The 18,738-nt window shown below is 37.5% G+C and overlaps 2 protein-coding genes and 2 long non-coding RNA genes across 9 annotated transcripts in view; 2 read left to right on the top strand and 2 right to left on the bottom strand.

The window, feature by feature from the left end:
• Window positions 1-4,319, bottom strand: part of LOC107597287 (ARF GTPase-activating protein GIT2-like) — a 29,392-nt gene extending 25,073 nt beyond the window's left edge. For 3 of the 6 annotated variants that reach the window (XM_016288298.1, XM_016288300.1, XM_016288301.1), the window contains exon 1: window positions 3,683-4,317. In XM_016288298.1, the coding sequence (XP_016143784.1) occupies window positions 3,683-3,764 (82 nt within the window). In that variant the 5' untranslated portion in view covers window positions 3,765-4,317. Of the gene's footprint in view, window positions 1-3,682 lie in introns of all 6 variants that reach the window. The other 3 variants (XM_016288295.1, XM_016288296.1, XM_016288297.1) reach the window with 2 other exon arrangements.
• A 1,441-nt stretch (window positions 4,320-5,760) lies between these two features.
• LOC107597335 (ankyrin repeat domain-containing protein 13A-like) lies at window positions 5,761-16,576 on the top strand. The gene is made up of 14 exons (XM_016288348.1): window positions 5,761-5,941; window positions 6,340-6,464; window positions 8,310-8,355; window positions 8,458-8,601; window positions 8,836-9,025; window positions 9,645-9,711; window positions 9,892-9,973; window positions 10,399-10,460; window positions 12,761-12,891; window positions 13,007-13,164; window positions 13,869-14,009; window positions 14,189-14,364; window positions 14,452-14,548; window positions 16,362-16,576. The coding sequence occupies exons 1-14, from the start codon at window positions 5,776-5,778 to the stop codon at window positions 16,574-16,576; spliced, it is 1,800 nt and encodes a 599-aa protein (XP_016143834.1). The 5' UTR covers window positions 5,761-5,775.
• LOC107597357 (uncharacterized) lies at window positions 11,039-12,234 on the top strand. Its single transcript, XR_001610453.1, has 3 exons — window positions 11,039-11,116; window positions 11,542-11,603; window positions 12,197-12,234. It is a non-coding gene; the product is annotated as an uncharacterized lncRNA (long non-coding RNA).
• Window positions 16,577-17,755: 1,179 nt separating the features above from the next.
• Window positions 17,756-18,738, bottom strand: LOC107597285 (uncharacterized). The gene is made up of 2 exons (XR_001610449.1): window positions 18,571-18,738; window positions 17,756-18,356 (listed from the first exon to the last, which is right to left on the bottom strand). It is a non-coding gene; the product is annotated as an uncharacterized lncRNA (long non-coding RNA).

The raw sequence follows: 18,738 nt of genomic DNA, 5'->3' as shown, positions 1-18,738 counted from the left end.
TAGGTCACGACCCGCCAGTTGGCCCAAACCCTTGATTGCTCAGAGATCCCCCACTACTACACTAGACAAACTCAACGACCCGACAGACAGAATCACTGCTCATACATTTGTCACTGGCACTCGTCCTTCATGGGCGTCCCATACCAAGCCAGTTTTTAATAGAATGTCATAGTCTCACTCCCTCACTGAGTCATGATGCCAAATCAGTGAAAGCGGGGCCAACCACACTGGTCCTATGACTAATGTGTCTGAGCAACCCAAGACGTGTTGCGTTCATATTTTCTGCATCGTACCAACACCCCCCCAAGATTCTGGCAAACGTGTGATTTCACTTCCTTCAGAAACAACACGAGTCAGCGCTCTAGTGTGTCAGAATTCCCCAAGAACAGAGAGTTTTGAGGATTTTATTTTCACACTGATTACAGGTAAACGCTTTTTCTAATTAAATGTTAATTTAAGTTTTTATATTCTTATTGGGATGCCTAAAATTTGAGGCAAAAATAATAATAAAAAAAAAGTTATGAATTTTTAAAAATATTTATTTAATTGAAATGGTGCAAAACTCAGTTATTTTTGTTGCATTTGCTAAATAAACACAAAATCTGTATATTTTTAGAAAAGGCTAAATGGTATTAAAAAAAATAGTCACACCTGTGATCTTTGCGATAAAAAATAACTGGCATAGGAAATTAATGCGAAATACAAAAGAAACTAAGTTTTTTGGGGGGTACAATCTACAAATCAGCCATAATAAAGTAGTTATTGATCATGTCTGAACATCCAAATGCAAAACCCAATAAAAGTAAGTAATTATGCCTGAAAATATTCTTAGCAACTAGGAAATACATAACAAAGGTATAAATAAATACATAAATTTAAATACAACTATTTATTTCTCACACCAGATGGCACCAATCTGCCTTCTATGCATTAGATTTTAAATCTAATGCTCTACTGCTCTGTTTCTAACTTAAAGGGGTCATATGACGCCCATTTTCCACAAGTTGATATGATTCTTTAGGGTCTTAATGAAAAGTATTCCCACAACTGCTTTTAAATGTCTGGACATTCATGAAATGAAAATGATGTTGCCTTGAGTTTTTGAACAAGCACAGAGAATCATATAGACATATAAACACGAGGATTGAGACGAGACCCCCGCCCCGCATCCAGATGATGTAATAGCAAACCACTGATGACAAATACTTCAAACAATATTACTTGAGATAATCCAACATCACACGCTAAATCTAAAATCAATCTCCTGAGTACACTTAACAGATGAGCATTAACTTGGAAAGTATGCTGGCAACAAAAACGTTGTTTGTATAATGAGGGATGGAATGAAATGTCAAAATAAGAGTCATGGGGCCTGTCTTTTTTATGAAAACATGGCTTCCCTATCAGATTTTCTGCCTAGTCTTCTACCCCACACCACAGTGTTAACACATTCGCATGTTTAAGATGTTGACAATAATGTTAAAAAATGTAAGGTTAGTGAGTGTTTATATAGTAGATATTAGATGAGTAATACAGGGCCCTATATTTTCCGCGATGCGGAAAACGTGGACGAAATCACGAAATCCAGTCATAAAAATTTAATTTACCATATAATGCGTAATGATGCGGAATTAGCCAGATTTTGGATTAATAAATCTAAATCAGATCACAATATGGACTAGTGTCTGTGAATAAAAAGCCGCATAATAACAATAATAATAATGACTTAAAGGGGTCATAGGATGCTACATGCACTTTTACAAGTAGTTTGAACTGAAATGTGTGTTGGCAGTGTGTGTACACAGCCACCCTATAATGATAAAAATCCACCCAGTGTTTTTTTTAAAAAATCTGGTTAGATGTTTTCCCCTTTCTCAAATCGAGCCGATCTCAGATGCCTGTCTGTGTGACGTCACACAGACAGGCATCTGAGATCGGCTCGATTTGAGAAAGGGGAAAACATCTAACCAGATTTAAAAAAAACACTGGGTGGATTTTTATCATTATAGGGTGGTTGTGTACACACACTGCCAACACACATTTCAGTTCAAACAACTTGTAAAAGTGCATGTAGCATCCTATGACCCCTTTAAACAATGTATTAGGCTATTAGAAAAATAATTCAATTATTTGTATTATTTTAGATTTAAATAAATATGGTAAATAATTGAGAGGTGAATATACCACGAAATCCCCTCCAAATCCTAAATATTAACATATGTTACTGAGAAAAAATACATTCATTTGCTTTAAAAAAGGTTACGTTTATTTTCTTCAGTCTTTTTTGACCTCGGAGGACAGCAGATACGATCCCTATTCCCTAACTTAAGTGAGGAAAGCTAGAGGGATAAATCTAGACTTAAACGCATCATTTTACTGCGTCAGGTGGGCAGGCTATTGAAGATGCCCACACTTAAGAAGTTAATGACCAATTTGGGTTTCACAGCCTGCATGAGGGACATATGATACCACTATTGCATCAGTCTGACAGAAACATGAGCTATCGAAATTAAAAACTGATCCACTGATAAGCAGAGAGCAGCCTAGAAGCAAAAGTCACTTCCCTTCAAGCACAGGAAGTATCAAACAACAGCTGCAAAGAGGCCAAGGGCCAGAATCAAGCACCTGGCACAATCATCATTCTCCCTCCCTCTCCTTTTCTTTCTCTTCAAGCCAAGTGCTGCTCTCTTCCCCATCAAGTGCTGCAGCGGCTAAAATAAAACCAAGTGCTGAATGACTAAAAATATATTCACTCTAACAACAACTGGCCAATGATACTGACACGCCGGGGCAGCCCAGGCCAGCTGGTGACTGAGGCATAACTGAGGCATAACTAATCAAGGGGAATCAATAAGGGGACATACAGGGGAGAAACATAAACAAAACACAGGACAAAAAGTTAACAGTGCTTCATAGTTCAAGCACCAAAATAGTCTATGCACAATCAGCTTGTAACACTCCAAAGAGAAAGGAAAACTTGAAATCGCATCATATGACCCCTTTACAAACAGTACATTTCTTAAATGAATAACAATATGGGGTTTATGAAATTGTTCTCTACACATGTCTGCAATTAAATAATATCATTTATAGTCTTTGGAGGTCAAAACTCTGATGCAGTTTTTCATCGTGTAATGAGGACAACAATATTATGTGATGTTTTATTTCTTTCTTCAGCCTCTCAGAAGTTAGGGCACTGCGTGTGTTGGTTAGGGTCACTTGCTAGTAATAAAAAGCATTATTTATTACTAACCAAAACATGCACTGCCCTGACTTCTCTGAGATATTAGACATACATAAAGTGTCACCATTAAGCAATCTTACACCATCAAGAATCTAGATATTGTAGATGATTTAACCAGGAACACAGCTTGAGCATCAATAGAGTACATTGACCTATTTGACCCAGAAAAAATAAAGTAGAATATGGTGTGACTGATCATAAATCTTCACAGCATCATTTGAAGCTGAAAACACCCGTAGAGGTGAGTATGCATGCATGCATACACTCCAAAACACATGCATTTATTATCCACTCATATATCCAAAGCTGAATTGAGGTTAGCGTCAAAATCTGAATCATACATTTGTATAGTTAAATGTTATCATTCGGTCACTTAATTCAGTAATATCATCTGATGCAAGTTAGGTCTTTTATTAAAAATCCCTATAATATACTCACCCGAACTGCTGCAGTCCGCACAAACTTCGCTATTTCGCAGCCGTTTCGACATCCTTGTCTCCGGGAACGTTGCTATTACCATGTATTATCGACCCAGAAGCGTCCACGGATAAATTTAAAGCATGCACCGCTTTGACATGATGATTGGATCCGTTTAAAAGGGTTTTATCACTGAAAGCGGGTCTCATTCGAGGACGAGTTCAATGTGTGCATGCATCTGCACTGCCTGCTCTATGTGAAATAATGCAACGTTATGTCTGGCTTTAGCTTGTCTAGCTTGAAATTAGGACAGACGAGTCAGACAGCGGAGCCTCTGTCATGATGCATTAAAAACTACACTACGGAAATGCTCGCCAGCAACCCATCAGATCGCAGAAGAGTGCCATCTGCCCTCGCAGAACACACATTTGAGTTTACAGCGACGATTCATCAGCTTTCTAGCGCTGCCTGACACACAGTGGACAGACGCGTCCCTGCAACGCATCATTACAATACATCATATTAAATATGCAATTCTTTAAATATAAATCCTATTTATGTTTGGAACATAATTATAACCCCAGGAATTAACCAGAGAGTCGGAAATTAAATTGAAGGCATGTAGGACGCGATCTTCATAACATGCTGCATTCGAATCCGCGCATGCGCAGAAGTGATTCATCACCAGCCGCTCCTGATGAGCTGAAGATCATTTAAAACACAGAGGCGTCGCGCCTACCCACAGGCGAGCGAATTATTTATTACGATCATTTAGTGATGTTTCGTTTGAAAACATTTTCGTTTCATGTCTAGATTAAAAAAAAATACTTCTCTTTACGAACACGCAAAATTCACTCTTTGATTTTACACAATTTAGCCATATTTTATGGCACGACCGCCCCTCCTTTTTATGAAATGGTTTAGTCTGGCGTTGGGCTCGCCCAATTCAACAAGAAAAAATAATTATTTTTCCATTCGTTTTTTTTTATTTGTCATATATAGCTAATTAGGCTCTTGTCGATCATTTTATATTGAGAACATTATTTATAAATACAACTAAGTGTGTACTGGTTTATATGTCCTTGTGAGGACTTAAACCTGACTACACACAGACTCATGGGGACTCGTGTCACGGTGGGGACCTAAATTGTGGTCCCCACGGGTACAAAAGCTTATAAATCATACAGAATGAAGTTTTTTGAAAATCTGAAAATGCAGAAAGTTTCCTGTGAGGGGTAGGTTTAGGGGTAGGGTTGGTGTAGGGCAATAGAATATACAGTCTGTACAGTAGAAAAACCATTACGCCTATGGAGAGTCCCCACAAGGATAGGTGCTAGACATCAGTGTGTGTGTGTGTGTGTGTGTGTGTGTGAAATCCGTAAATGCTGATGTATGTAGACCGGTGGTGGTGCATCTGGTGTTAGAATCATTTGACTGCTGTGAGATGTCTGCCTCCAGTGGATTTCATGACATGCTTGACATGTATTTAATAATCTAAAGAAATTGGAATTGGTATATTATTTGATCTTATTGCAAAATGCTTCATCAGCTTGCCATCCACTTGTTAACCACAGCACTGCTGTATGTCATTGCACTGGAGAGCCGGTGAGCTCATCCTAACATCAATAAAGCTTCATTTTACTGCACCAGGCTGTAGATCACAGCTTTGTTGGGGGAAAACGTGTAAAAATAAGATAGTAAAAACTAAGAGTAAGCTAAAGAAATAAATGTTAATTCAAATAAATAGATAAATAATGCATCTAGCAGCAAGCAGAAAAAACGTAATAGAAACTAGATAATATTTCACACACATTTGTAACATTTATTTAACAATTGCATCAATTTTCACAGTAAATTGTGTCTTTATTCATGTAGATATATTGCTACCTTTTAAGTTTTAGTTTTGAGTCTTTCACCCTAGGATGATCTTATTTGAATGTCCATGCCATCTGAATGATTGAATACTGCTGCTGTATATGACAGGCATCATGACCAATTCACAGGAAGAGCATCCAGTGTTTTGATTAATGACGGTTGCATTGCATATTTCCATTTTCATTTTTTTAAGAGCAATGCTCATGATTTTTGGCACTTCTCAATTTCCTCACTAACATATGAGCTGTATGTGTTTACACTCCTTTCAGAGTAACATTGAAGAGGTGGATCCCAGGAGCCGGACGCCTCTGCACCTGGCCGTCTCACTAGGACACTTGGAGTCAGTGAGAGTGCTGCTCAGACACGGCGCAGATGTTTCCAAAGAGAACGACAAAAATTGGACAGGTGAGAATAGAGCTTATGAATTGCACATTAGTCAACTTAGTAGGTCTTATAAGACATCAGATAGTTTTGCAGTATCGCCATGGCAATCTTTGAAGTAAATTGCATTGACCCCCACAAGAATGCCATTAGAACTATAATGACCACTTGCACATCAGTAGTTTTCCCAGCCATCTCTGGTCCGGCTTTTCCGGCATCCAGTGTTATGTATGCTCTAATGATCACCTCCTCCAAGACACGTACTGGTCATTTAGCAGATGTCTTTTTATGTGATTTACAGTGCACTATAGAATAGAAGCTAGTATGTTTACCTTTCCATTACAAGCCCATATTCTTAGATAAAGATAAATACCTAAAGGTCCAGTTAAAGCAGATGTATATGTGTGTTGTTGTCTGCACAGTGCTGCAGGAAGCAGTCAGCACAGGAGATCCAGAGATGGTGCAGCTGGTGCTCCAGCGACGAGATTACCGTAAAGCCTCCACTGCGCTGGGTGGCGTTCCAGAGTTACTGTGCAAGATCCGAGAGGTGCGTCTGTCATTTGATTTTGTGTATTATTTTGGGGAATTTTGAGCTATTATTGTATAGTATATAAAAGTTTGGGGATGGTAAGATTTTTAAAAGTAGTCACTTATGTTCACCCAGGCTGCATTTATTTGATTGAAAGTACAGTAAAGGCTGTAATATTGTGAAATATTATTACAATTTGAAATAGTTGTTTTCTATTGTAATTTGTTTTAAAATATCATTTATTTATGTGATGTCTTCAGTGTCACATGATCCTTCAGAAATCATTCTAATATGCTGATTTGCCGCTTGAGAAACATTTCTTATGATCAAGTTTGGATGCAGTTGTGCTGCTTAATATTTTTGTGGAAACCATGATACGTATTTGTTTAGGATTCTTTAATGAATAGAAAGTTTATTTGAAATAGAAGTCTTTTGTAATATTATAAACTAGGCTTGCCACGATAGACGGTGCTGACGGTGATACCGGGGTTAAGCTGACACACCGGTTATGTCACTTGCCCACCGCGGCACCGACCCCCACCGTCGTTTAGATTTTGTATAGTAATAAAAATCATTTAGTTCAGTGAAAGAACAGACACTACAATTAAAAACTGAACGCGGCTGCTCAATGCAGTTGCATCACAGATCAGATTTCATTTCTCCAGTGAGGAGAGTGAGTCCAGCTGACTGACAAGAAGAGTGAGGTGAGATGGACAAGACGATCGCGGATGATTTAGTTTCGAAACGAGATGCAAAAGCGCCTGTTTGGCAGTTTTTTGGATTTTGAAAAGCCTGTTGACTTTTGCCGTTTATTTAAGGTGATTTTGGAAGTTTTTTAAACATTAGTTTCTTATTTAATTGGTTCCACATTGTTTGCTGATTTTTACTTAATTTAAACTTTGTGTCATTTATTTATTTGATTTGACATCAAGGTGTATGCCGTGCCTCCAAGCTTTCTTACTCGTTTTGCTAATAAACGCTCTACGTTTCTTTATTTATTTGGTTATGTATTATACATGTTTACTTGGCCTATTTCCAGTTTTGTATACCTATTTAAACTTTATGTAAGTTATTTGTTATTTTATATTAGGCATAGCCTGCCCTATAGCATAGTGTATTTTTATTTGTTTTGTTAATAAAAGTTCTATGATTTATATATAGGCTAAAGTGAGTTTGACATTGTTTTGTTGTTGCATTCAAGCAATTGACGCTGAACTGCCGCTAATTCGAAAGTGAAAGTAAAATGAGCACGGCGCTTTTAAGCTATTTAAAAGCGAAGGAAAGCGAGGAAAAGAGGGAACGCCCCCGCCCCCACGGTGATACCGGTATTACCGGTGTTGTCACACGTCGATTAACCGGTGGGAAAATTTCCTCACCGTCACAACCCTAATATAAACATCTTTACTGATACTTTTGATCAGTTTAATGCATCTATGCTGAATGAAAGTATTTATTTCTTAAAAACAATTATCACCAAATTTTGTGTGTGATTTAATTTTTTTATTTTTTGCTGTGATTTAGCTACACGGCCATTAAAAAAAACCATCCTTTGTGTTAACATCAAAGGCATTTTGATATTCATAGATGTTTTATTCCTCAAGCAATTAGCATGACTTCTTTCATTCGTCACTAGCGTTCTCTGTTCTAAGGTCAAATATGTTACCTTTTCGTTTTACTTTCACTATTCACCATTTACAGCATATGCTTTCTTACTACCTAACAATTTGCCCTTTGATGCTATTTGCAACACATTTTATTGGGAAGCCAATGTGGCGCCTGACGCTTGTGTTGAGAGGTGCGTTGAAGCCCTGATGTGAGTCATGTGAAAGCGCCTAAAGTGTAATGAACCTCTTTTTGTCCTAGTCTCCAGATTTCTACATGGAGATGAAGTGGGAGTTCACTAGCTGGAGTAAGTGCTCTTTTTTCCCCCTCACCTTTTCTGTACATAAATTCTTATGGTTTTATTAGGCTGTAGAATGACCCTCATCTGCTGCTTTTGCTCTGGATCCAGTTCCTCTCGTATCGCGTGTGTGTCCCAGCGACGTGTGCAGAATCTGGAAGAGTGGGGCCTGTCTGAGGGTGGATACCACCCTGCTGGGCTTTGAAAACATGACCTGGATCAGAGGAAGGAGAAGTTATATCTTTAGAGGAGAAGGTTATTTTCTCTGCCTCTTTGCATGTGTTTTTAAAAAAAGACTAGTCGACCGTTCTGACCATCCGTGGTTTACGAATTAATTTGGTTTGTGGGGTTCTAGCAAACGTGCTGTGAATTCTTCTGAAGCTTACAGGAAATTCACATTTGTATGTTTACTAATGCACTTCATTTGAGGATAAGTGGAATGCCTGATGTTTATTTGTGGTTGATCAGTATCATGTGGACTTCTCACAGACAACTGCACTGAGCTGATGGACGTTAATCACGAGGACGAGGTGGTGGACACTGAGCGCTTCGATCTCTCCCGCGAGATGGAGGACGTCACACTGGACTCCATGCAGCCCGCCGAACAGGAAGTAGCCAAGAGGCTGACAACACCCATTGTCAACACGTATCTGGACACAAAGAACATTGCATTTGAGAGGTATGGCCCCTTATATAAGATTTACATCTAATAAATATACTACCATTCAAAAGTTTATGGCTTTAATGGTTTTTGAAAGAAGTCTCTTATTGTCACCAAGTGTGTTATTAGATGAAAAACACAGTAAAGTAGTAATATTGTGAAATATTATTACAATTCAAAATAGCTGTTTTCTATTTAAATATATTTTAAAATGTAATTTTCACCAGCTATTACTCCATATCTTCAGTTTTGCACGAAATCATTCTAGTATGCTGATGTGGTGCTCAAGAAGCGTTCTTTTACCAATGTTAAAAAGTCGTGCTGCTTAATATTTTGTGGAAACTTGTTTTTTTGTTTTGTTTTCAGGATTCTTTGATAAATAGATTGTTTAAAAGAACAGCATTTATTTGTCAATTTTGTCAAATTCACACATCCTTGCTGAGAAAAAAAAAGTATTAATTTCTTTAAAAGAAGGCTTTCTGACCACAAATTTTTGAATTGTAGCATATATGAAAAATGTCACACATGGACATTGTTGCACACTGACTATTTTTTTTTATTCACAGAAAACACATAAACACAATTGCTGCTGAAGAATAAATCAAACATGCTATTCAAAAATGCATTTTGTGCTCAGGTCTAAATCCGGTATCTGGGGTTGGAGGTCAGACAGAGCAGAAGTAGTAAATGGATTTGAAGCCAAGGTAAGCAGATGACCAGCTGTTTGAGAGCTGCAGTACCATTAGGAATCACTGGAAGGACAAAAAACTGCTCTTTTAGAGTTACAGAAACTCCAAAGTGAAAAGTGTGACTCTCTTTTTAAAGCAGTGAGATTCAGAATAAAGCAGTCTTTGTCCTGTGAGTGATAATACTGCTTTTGGCAGGTTTTTTCAGTGAACAATGTGAACGTTGTGATTCGCACCAGGACGGAGCACCTCACAGACGAGGAGAAGGCCAGGATAAAAAGTAATTAACCCACTTTAAGATTTACACTATAAATATCATACCCCTTTTCTACCAAAATGGTGCTGGTGCTCAACCGGGAACTGCAAATCTCTCTCAGAACATCCCTGTGTTCCCACTTGAGTAATGAACTGTGATCTAATTAACGTTATTACAGTACATAACTAGTATAGCACTAACTCTAGTATAGTTTTGTTTTGCATCAGCCTTGCCAGATTAAGATTTGAAACTGAATCTGGCAAATTGATCGGTTTCAGGTTGTAGAGATCAGTTTGAAGCCAATTTTCTTGCCCATAATTACTTTTCTGGCAATAAAACACATGAAATAGTTCCAGATTGGGCTCCAGCACTCTGGTAAAGGGTCTATAGTCTGTTCCCTGTTGTGTTAACTGGTTAATATCAATTACTGATGCTTTTGATCTCAACAGGTGAAAGGAATGTTCTGGAGTCTTTACTCGGGACAGTAGAGCAACAGATCGGTGCTCAAGGGGTAAATAAACACATTGAATTTGTTTTCTTCTGAAGTATTTGGGCACTGCAGTCACACTTACAAATTTATGAAAGTCAATGAATTTGATACAAAATTTCAAACCAAGTGAAATATCCAAACAAATGGATCATGGTCTTTTGTCATTAATACAATTTTGTAGCCATATTAGAAATGACTTGTAACAAAAACAAGTGTCAAGTTGATTTTTAGTGGATGTATAGTCCATCATATAGGTCATCACATTAATGATGATCATGTTCCACCAATGTTTGAAAACCATAAATTGTCCAAATACTACAAGTACTATTTTTGAACAGTATTTCTATAGATTTTTTTTTTTAACCTAACAAATTTACTTTTGTGGAATATTTCGCTTGAGTAGTACTACTGTTCTTTTAAAATGTGTGTGTGTGTATGTATATATATATATATATATATATAATTATTATTATTTTTTTTAATGTGTATAATAGTTTGATATTTTGTTAGTGAAAAGTGTGACTCTCTTTTTAAAGCAGTGAGATTCAGAATAAAGCAGTCTTTGTCCTGTGAGTGATAATACTGCTTTTGGCAGGTTTTTTCAGTGAACAATGTGAACGTTGTGATTCGCACCAGGACGGAGCACCTCACAGACGAGGAGAAGGCCAGGATAAAAAGTAATTAACCCACTTTAAGATTTACACTATAAATATCATACCCCTTTTCTACCAAAATGGTGCTGGTGCTCAACCGGGAACTGCAAATCTCTCTCAGAACATCCCTGTGTTCCCACTTGAGTAATGAACTGTGATCTAATTAACGTTATTACAGTACATAACTAGTATAGCACTAACTCTAGTATAGTTTTGTTTTGCATCAGCCTTGCCAGATTAAGATTTGAAACTGAATCTGGCAAATTGATCGGTTTCAGGTTGTAGAGATCAGTTTGAAGCCAATTTTCTTGCCCATAATTACTTTTCTGGCAATAAAACACATGAAATAGTTCCAGATTGGGCTCCAGCACTCTGGTAAAGGGTCTATAGTCTGTTCCCTGTTGTGTTAACTGGTTAATATCAATTACTGATGCTTTTGATCTCAACAGGTGAAAGGAATGTTCTGGAGTCTTTACTCGGGACAGTAGAGCAACAGATCGGTGCTCAAGGGGTAAATAAACACATTGAATTTGTTTTCTTCTGAAGTATTTGGGCACTGCAGTCACACTTACAAATTTATGAAAGTCAATGAATTTGATACAAAATTTCAAACCAAGTGAAATATCCAAACAAATGGATCATGGTCTTTTGTCATTAATACAATTTTGTAGCCATATTAGAAATGACTTGTAACAAAAACAAGTGTCAAGTTGATTTTTAGTGGATGTATAGTCCATCATATAGGTCATCACATTAATGATGATCATGTTCCACCAATGTTTGAAAACCATAAATTGTCCAAATACTACAAGTACTATTTTTGAACAGTATTTCTATAGATTTTTTTTTTTAACCTAACAAATTTACTTTTGTGGAATATTTTGCTTGAGTAGTACTACTGTTCTTTTAAAATGTGTGTGTGTGTATGTATATATATATATATATATATATATAATTATTATTATTTTTTTTAATGTGTATAATAGTTTGATATTTTGTTATCTAGATCAAATACATTTTAGGTGTACATTACAAAAAAAAAAAAGCATCGGGACACTTGTGTTTTACAAAGCTGGAAGGATTCATTTGTATGTACGATTACAGGACATGACTATGGAGTATGCCACTGCCACAAACCCCACTGAAAGTCAATGAATTTGATACAAAATTTCAAACCAAGTGAAATATCCAAACAAATGGATCATGGTCTTTTGTCATTAATACAATTTTGTAGCCATATTAGAAATGACTTGTAACAAAAACAAGTGTCAAGTTGATTTTTAGTGGATGTATAGTCCATCATATAGGTCATCACATTAATGATGATCATGTTCCACCAATGTTTGAAAACCATAAATTGTCCAAATACTACAAGTACTATTTTTGAACAGTATTTCTATAGATTTTTTTTTTTAACCTAACAAATTTACTTTTGTGGAATATTTCGCTTGAGTAGTACTACTGTTCTTTTAAAATGTGTGTGTGTGTATGTATATATATATATATATATATATATAATTATTATTATTTTTTTTAATGTGTATAATAGTTTGATATTTTGTTATCTAGATCAAATACATTTTAGGTGTACATTACAAAAAAAAAAAAAGCATCGGGACACTTGTGTTTTACAAAGCTGGAAGGATTCATTTGTATGTATGATTACAGGACATGACTATGGAGTATGCCACTGCCACAAACCCCACAGCTATTACTCCAGAGGAGTACTTTAACCCCAACTTTGACCTTCAGGGCAGAGACATCGGTCGGCCCATTGAGCTCACCATCAGAACACAGAAGTAAGGCTGACCATTCACTCAACCGCACTACAATTATTTTTAAATAAGTAAATAATATATTACACGAATGTAATTAAAGAAATGGTTCAGTTTTTGTGTTTGGACCCCCTCTCAGGTTTAAAGGCACCCTGTGGATGAGTGAAGAGCATCCTCTGTCTCTGGTAGAGCAGGTCACTCCCATCATTGACCTGATGGCTCGCACCAGCACTCACTTTGCCCGACTCAGGGACTTCATCAACCTCAGGTTTCCCCCTGGCTTCCCTGTGAAGATCGGTGAGTGAGAGGAACAAACAGCCCTACTACTCAGTTCTCAAATGAAACCCTGTCCAGCATTTGTAATTTAATGCATCAGGCTGAATATTAATTTCTCTAACCTGCAACAAAACTGCGAAAGTACACTCTTAAAATTCAACTAAATGTTTTCAAGTTGTGTATGGAAGAGAGTTTAGCATTAACTAATCTAGCTGTCCTGCTCACAAGTTTCTCAAGACTGCTTTAGTGTTTCAAGTCTGTTGTCTTTAAGGAAGACTTCATAAAACTTACATTTGGTAGAAGGGACATATTCCCTTAGTTTTTCACCTTGTCCAAAAACTCTAGTGAACCTAAGTCCAGTATAGCAAGGCAGGGAAGACTGATACTGATAGAAAACTTTTATGGATTACGCTCACTCGGGGACTTGTTTAGTAAGATTTTACCTGAAAAGATTTTAGATTTTTTTATCATGTTAATTAAAAAAAAAAATATATATATATATATATATAGAGAGAGATAATTTAATCTGCAGTTTTTTTTTTGTGTGTGTGTTGATTTGGTTTTATTTTCTTTGTTTTTTGTTTATTCCAACTCCATGAAGAAAGCCTAAGATGCTGACATGGCAATAAAAATAAACAACTAACCAATCTTGTGAATGGCTTTAATATAAGTCAGAGCATGCTGCTAACTAGATCATGGGTTTGATTCTGTTTCTGTTTCTTCAGAAATCCCTCTGTTCCATGTGTTGAATGCCCGCATCACATTTGGAAACGTCAACGAGTGCAGTACAGATGAACCTTTGGACTCCAACCAATCAGCTTCTACACCCACACCTACAGAAGAGAAGTGTGACAGCCAGGCTTCAGGTTTGGAAATGTATTGATTCCTCGTCTGTTCCAGAACAAAAACGCACAGAAGACCTGTTAACTCTCACAAACTCTGCCCTTAATTCATAGTGGGAATGAGTTATTGGTTTGTTGATCCAGCAGGGAAATGTTCTAACATGAATGTTGAGTGCAGTATGTTTCACTTCCTGCTCCTGCAGGACCTGCTCCATTCAAGGTGTGTCCATCTGTGTTCGTGGCACCTTCGCACTATCACCACCGAGGGGGCTACCGCCACTCCAACACACGCCGTTACAACCCAGCCAGTCATGATGAAGAGCTGCTCCAGTACGCCATTCACCAGAGTCTGCTCGAGTCCAGTGCACTCAATTCACAGGTCAGAGAACTTCCTGTTAGTGCATTCTGTGCATTTCTTGAAGATGTCTGTCTCTAATATGCAGTCTGGCTGGCTGTTTTGTTTTAGGACACTTGGAGTGATTCTGATGGACAGGCAACACAATCCATGATGAATCGGTTGAGCGATGGGTACCTTTCATGTTTCCATAATAATTTGTCCAGGGGCACTTTTTTTTTTTTTTAAAGAAAGTAATATTTTTGTGATACTTTTAAATAGAGTGATGGTGAGGAAATTTTCCCACCGGTTAATTTTTAGGACACTTGGAGTGATTCTGATGGACAGGCAACACAATCCATGATGAATCGGTTGAGCGATGGGTACCTTTCATGTTTCCATAATAATTTGTCCAGGGGCACTTTTTTTTTTTTTAAAGAAAGTAATATTTTTGTGATACTTTTAAATAGAGTGATGGTGAGGAAATTTTCCCACCGGTTAATCGATGTGTGACAACACGGATAATACCGGTATCACCGTGGGGGCAGGAGCGTTCCCTCTTTTCCTCGCTTTTAAATAGCTTGTAAAAGCGCCGTGCCATTTTACTTTCACTTTCAAATAGCGGCAATTCGGCGTAAAGCAATTGTTCGTTTGAATTTTCCCTCTTTTTTTTTCTCGCTTTTAAATAGCTTAAAAGCGCCGTGGGCATTTTACTTTCACTTTCGAATTGGCGGCAATTCTGCGTCAATTGCTTGAATGCAACAACAAAATACAACGTCAAACTCACTTTAGCCTATAAATAAAACATAGAACTTTTATTAACAAAACGTAAAAATACACCATGCTATACGGCAGGCTATGTCTAATATAAAATAACAAATAACTTGTATAAAGTTTAAAAAGGTATACAAAATATTAATTTGTAAACATGTAGCCTATGTTATATAAATAAACGTAAGAAAGGTAGAGCGTTTATTAGCAAAACGAGTAAGAAAGCTTGGAGGCACGGCATACACCTTTTGCATTAACGTCAGCGTTAACGTTATATCTCAGGGTTAAACTGATACTCACCAGTTGTCGGGTTCCTTTAAAACCATTTTATACGCAGCCAAGGAAAGTGAAAGAAATGAATGTTTTACACAAAGCAGTGGGACAGTACCATTTTCAGCCTTTTCGTGTGCTTTTGTCATTCGGCAACTTCTGACTGAAGCATCTCTACCGTAAAGGCAATAAATCACACCGCCGTGCCTCGTCGGAGTGAGAGGCACTCATACAGACCGGGATATTTCTGAAAAGGCCTGTCCGATGTAAGCTGATACGCATCAAGCTTTTAGTCTGCCTAATTTGTAAAATGATACAATAAAACCGTTTAGATCGCCATGAGTATGTTGTAATGCAAAGAATGAATGTGGCAGTACTGGGTCACTTTTCTGGCACCAACCAAACCTCATGCTACACTAAAGGACTAGGGGAATGTGTGACAAGAAACCCAGCTGTTTTTGTCTGTGGGAATGTGTGTGGTTGGACAGCATTGTTTGCTGAATGAGGTTCTGATGTGGTAAATGTGGAAGAACCTGCCCTGCTCTGTTTGGGAATCTTTAGGGAATCTCATGCTGTTCCTTCCTGTTGTAGCTGACAGTGCTATTTATTTTGTCAACGTGTTTTTTTTTACTTTTTCTCTGTCTTCTTCTTTTTTATTATTATTTCTTAAATGCTTTTTGTAGTGTCTCTTTTTGAAAAACATTATCCTATGGAAGTATTTTCTGGACTGTATTCAAAAGGAATTGAAAATTATAATTGTAAGTTGTATTTGCAAGTGTGTTTTCAATATGTGGACACAAATTCTGACATAATCCAATGTCCAAGATGACACCAAAAATAGTAATATTATTGTAAAAAGCATGTATTAAAGGATGTGGCACGAAGGGGATAATTTACTGGCCTCATACACTCACATCTCATACAGATGTGGTTGTGGTCTATTCATCCAAAGATACACTTTCCCATTGAGAAATCTCGTGTAATGTGACATTTCTTAATAGGCCCCTGTGTTAGATGTGAGCGCTTGTCATGGCGCCTCATCTGCACTCCCTTCTCAGCAGACCTTCGAGTGCCATGTGCTGGCAGAGGAAAGCTGTATGTCAGCAGTGGTTTGAGGCAGTGTGCCGTCTGTGGGAATAAAATCATGATTTTTAGTGAGATCACATGTGGAAGTGAAGGAAATATCCGTTTCGAAGAAGCTGACTCTGGCCTTTGACTTTATGGCCTGTCAAATGCATCAGACTTTACATTAAGGCTGATTACATATCAAATTCATATCTGTCGTTTTTAGATAGGCTACATGAATATCCACTATTTTCGCAACGCTGAAGACATTTTCTGTGAATGTGCAAGTCTTCTGATTCATTAGCCACTATAACTAGAAGAATAACAAAGTGCAGTAAACAGTAAAACCTGTGTTAGCCTATACCTGAAGCAAAATACAGAATGCTACAGCTTGTTCATCTTTGGCTTTAAAAGCTTTTAATGACTTTTTCAGGAAATAGTCATTTAGGTTGCCTGACTTAATCAGCTCAAGTGCTCGTTTCCGTGACTTCAGCTCAGCAGGTGTTTCACTTGTGGGCCAACTGCTAAAATGTGTTGAAAAATCATTGTGGAAATATATACTGTGTATATATATATATATATATAAGTATCCATTTGTCCTCTATTTATCCTGTGTGAGGGAGAGATAACCTGCTCAGCAGATGCTGGTTTTATTGCATGTGACCTGATTAGAAGGATGAGTTCTTTCGCTCCTCTAATGAGAAAAAGAAATTCACTCCGTGAGTGATGGGATTGAAGAAAGCACACTTAGGCAGACAACAGAAATACTGAAGTTTGGAGCAAATGTGATGGAAGTGTAAATATGCTAATTATTCATGATAATATTATAAAAGCACTATGGTACTACTATACCAACTATAATCATATATTACTTTTAATACACTCTCAGGGGGGAAAAAAAGATACAAAACTGTTACTTGTATCTTATTTACCCCTAAATGGTACATATTAGTAGGCTACCATATATATTAGTACTTTACATTTTGAAAGGGTGCCAGTTTTCTGAGTGCAATTACCTTTAGGCCTATAGAAGTATACACTCTAAAAAAAAAAGCTGGGTTAAATACAACCCAGTGCTGGGTAAAATAGGGACAAACCCAGCAATTAGGCTGTTTTGACCCAGCGGTTGGGTTACTACCCAGAAGGTTGGGTTAAACATTTAACTCAACCGCTGGGTCAAAACAGCCCAATTGCTGGGTTTGTCCCTATTTTACCCAGCACTGGGTTGTATTTAACCCAGCTTTTTTAAGAGTGTAGTAAACATTAAAAAAAATGATTTAGCACTGTTCCATTCAGTTATTTATTTTGAACACAAGCACATTCACACTGATTCAGACATTGCCTTTAATTTATTCTATTCAGTAGCCGTATTCAAGAGATCTGACATTCAAAAACCAGTCAAATAAACATATTACAAAAAATACATGAAAATAATATTAAATAAATAAATACGTATAAATTCAGACTGTAAACATTTTAGCAGCTTGCACACTGTAAAAAACACATCCTAATTTAGTACGCATGTGTTTGAAATAAGTGTTCAGTTTTAAACACTTATAAGGTTTGGGGAGACTTGATTACAATGAGGGTTTAATCTGGAGATCATGACTCGATTTAATTAAAGCGTTGCAGGGAAGACGCCAGTGGTTCATCAATATTAATTAGGTCATACTGACGTTGATTCACAACCTTCCAATAGCGAAGGGTTGGATCCCGACTATTAAATAGTTCGCGCTGACGTTGCGTTGTTCTCGTCCAATGGCTTGGCTCGGCTCATTAATATTCAAAATCAAGCCTTCTCCATAGTAGCGTTCAGTTCCCGGCGTCTTTCATCCTGAGGGCTTGTCACCTGCGTCGAAGAGGTTTGTAGACACACACTGCCATTCCAATCATGACCACCAGCAGGGTGGACAGAACACTTATTAGAAGAACTGCAGGAGATACAATGAACAAACAATTCAAATAAATCCACTGATGCAGTGCATTACGATCATATTTTAACTGAGAGGCCAATTTAGCATTTACAAACGACAGCACATAAAAGTGAATCAATGCTAAACTGTGCTGTCGTGTGGTCAGGTTCACCCTTTGTGGATGTAACAGGCCTGAGACAGGTTCGGTCGCGTGTGTAAATGAAATTCTTACCCAGATTTTGCCTCAGCAGGACTTCATAGGGTCTAACATGTAATCTAGACTCTCCCAGCTGAGCATTTCCAGAGTGGAAAAACGTTATGCAGCAAGCGATGAGAGAAATCAGGCGTGCTGCTGACATTGTAGCGAAACAGCGAGCAGGATGCAACCCAAATCCACACA

Source organism: Sinocyclocheilus grahami, unplaced genomic scaffold (genome assembly GCF_001515645.1).
Source record: "Sinocyclocheilus grahami isolate Dianchi unplaced genomic scaffold, SAMN03320097.WGS_v1.1 scaffold230.1, whole genome shotgun sequence".
Taxonomy (NCBI): Eukaryota; Metazoa; Chordata; class Actinopteri; order Cypriniformes; family Cyprinidae; genus Sinocyclocheilus; species Sinocyclocheilus grahami.
Note: the sequence above shows the minus strand (reverse complement) of the source record. Positions and strands in the feature narration are given on the sequence as shown.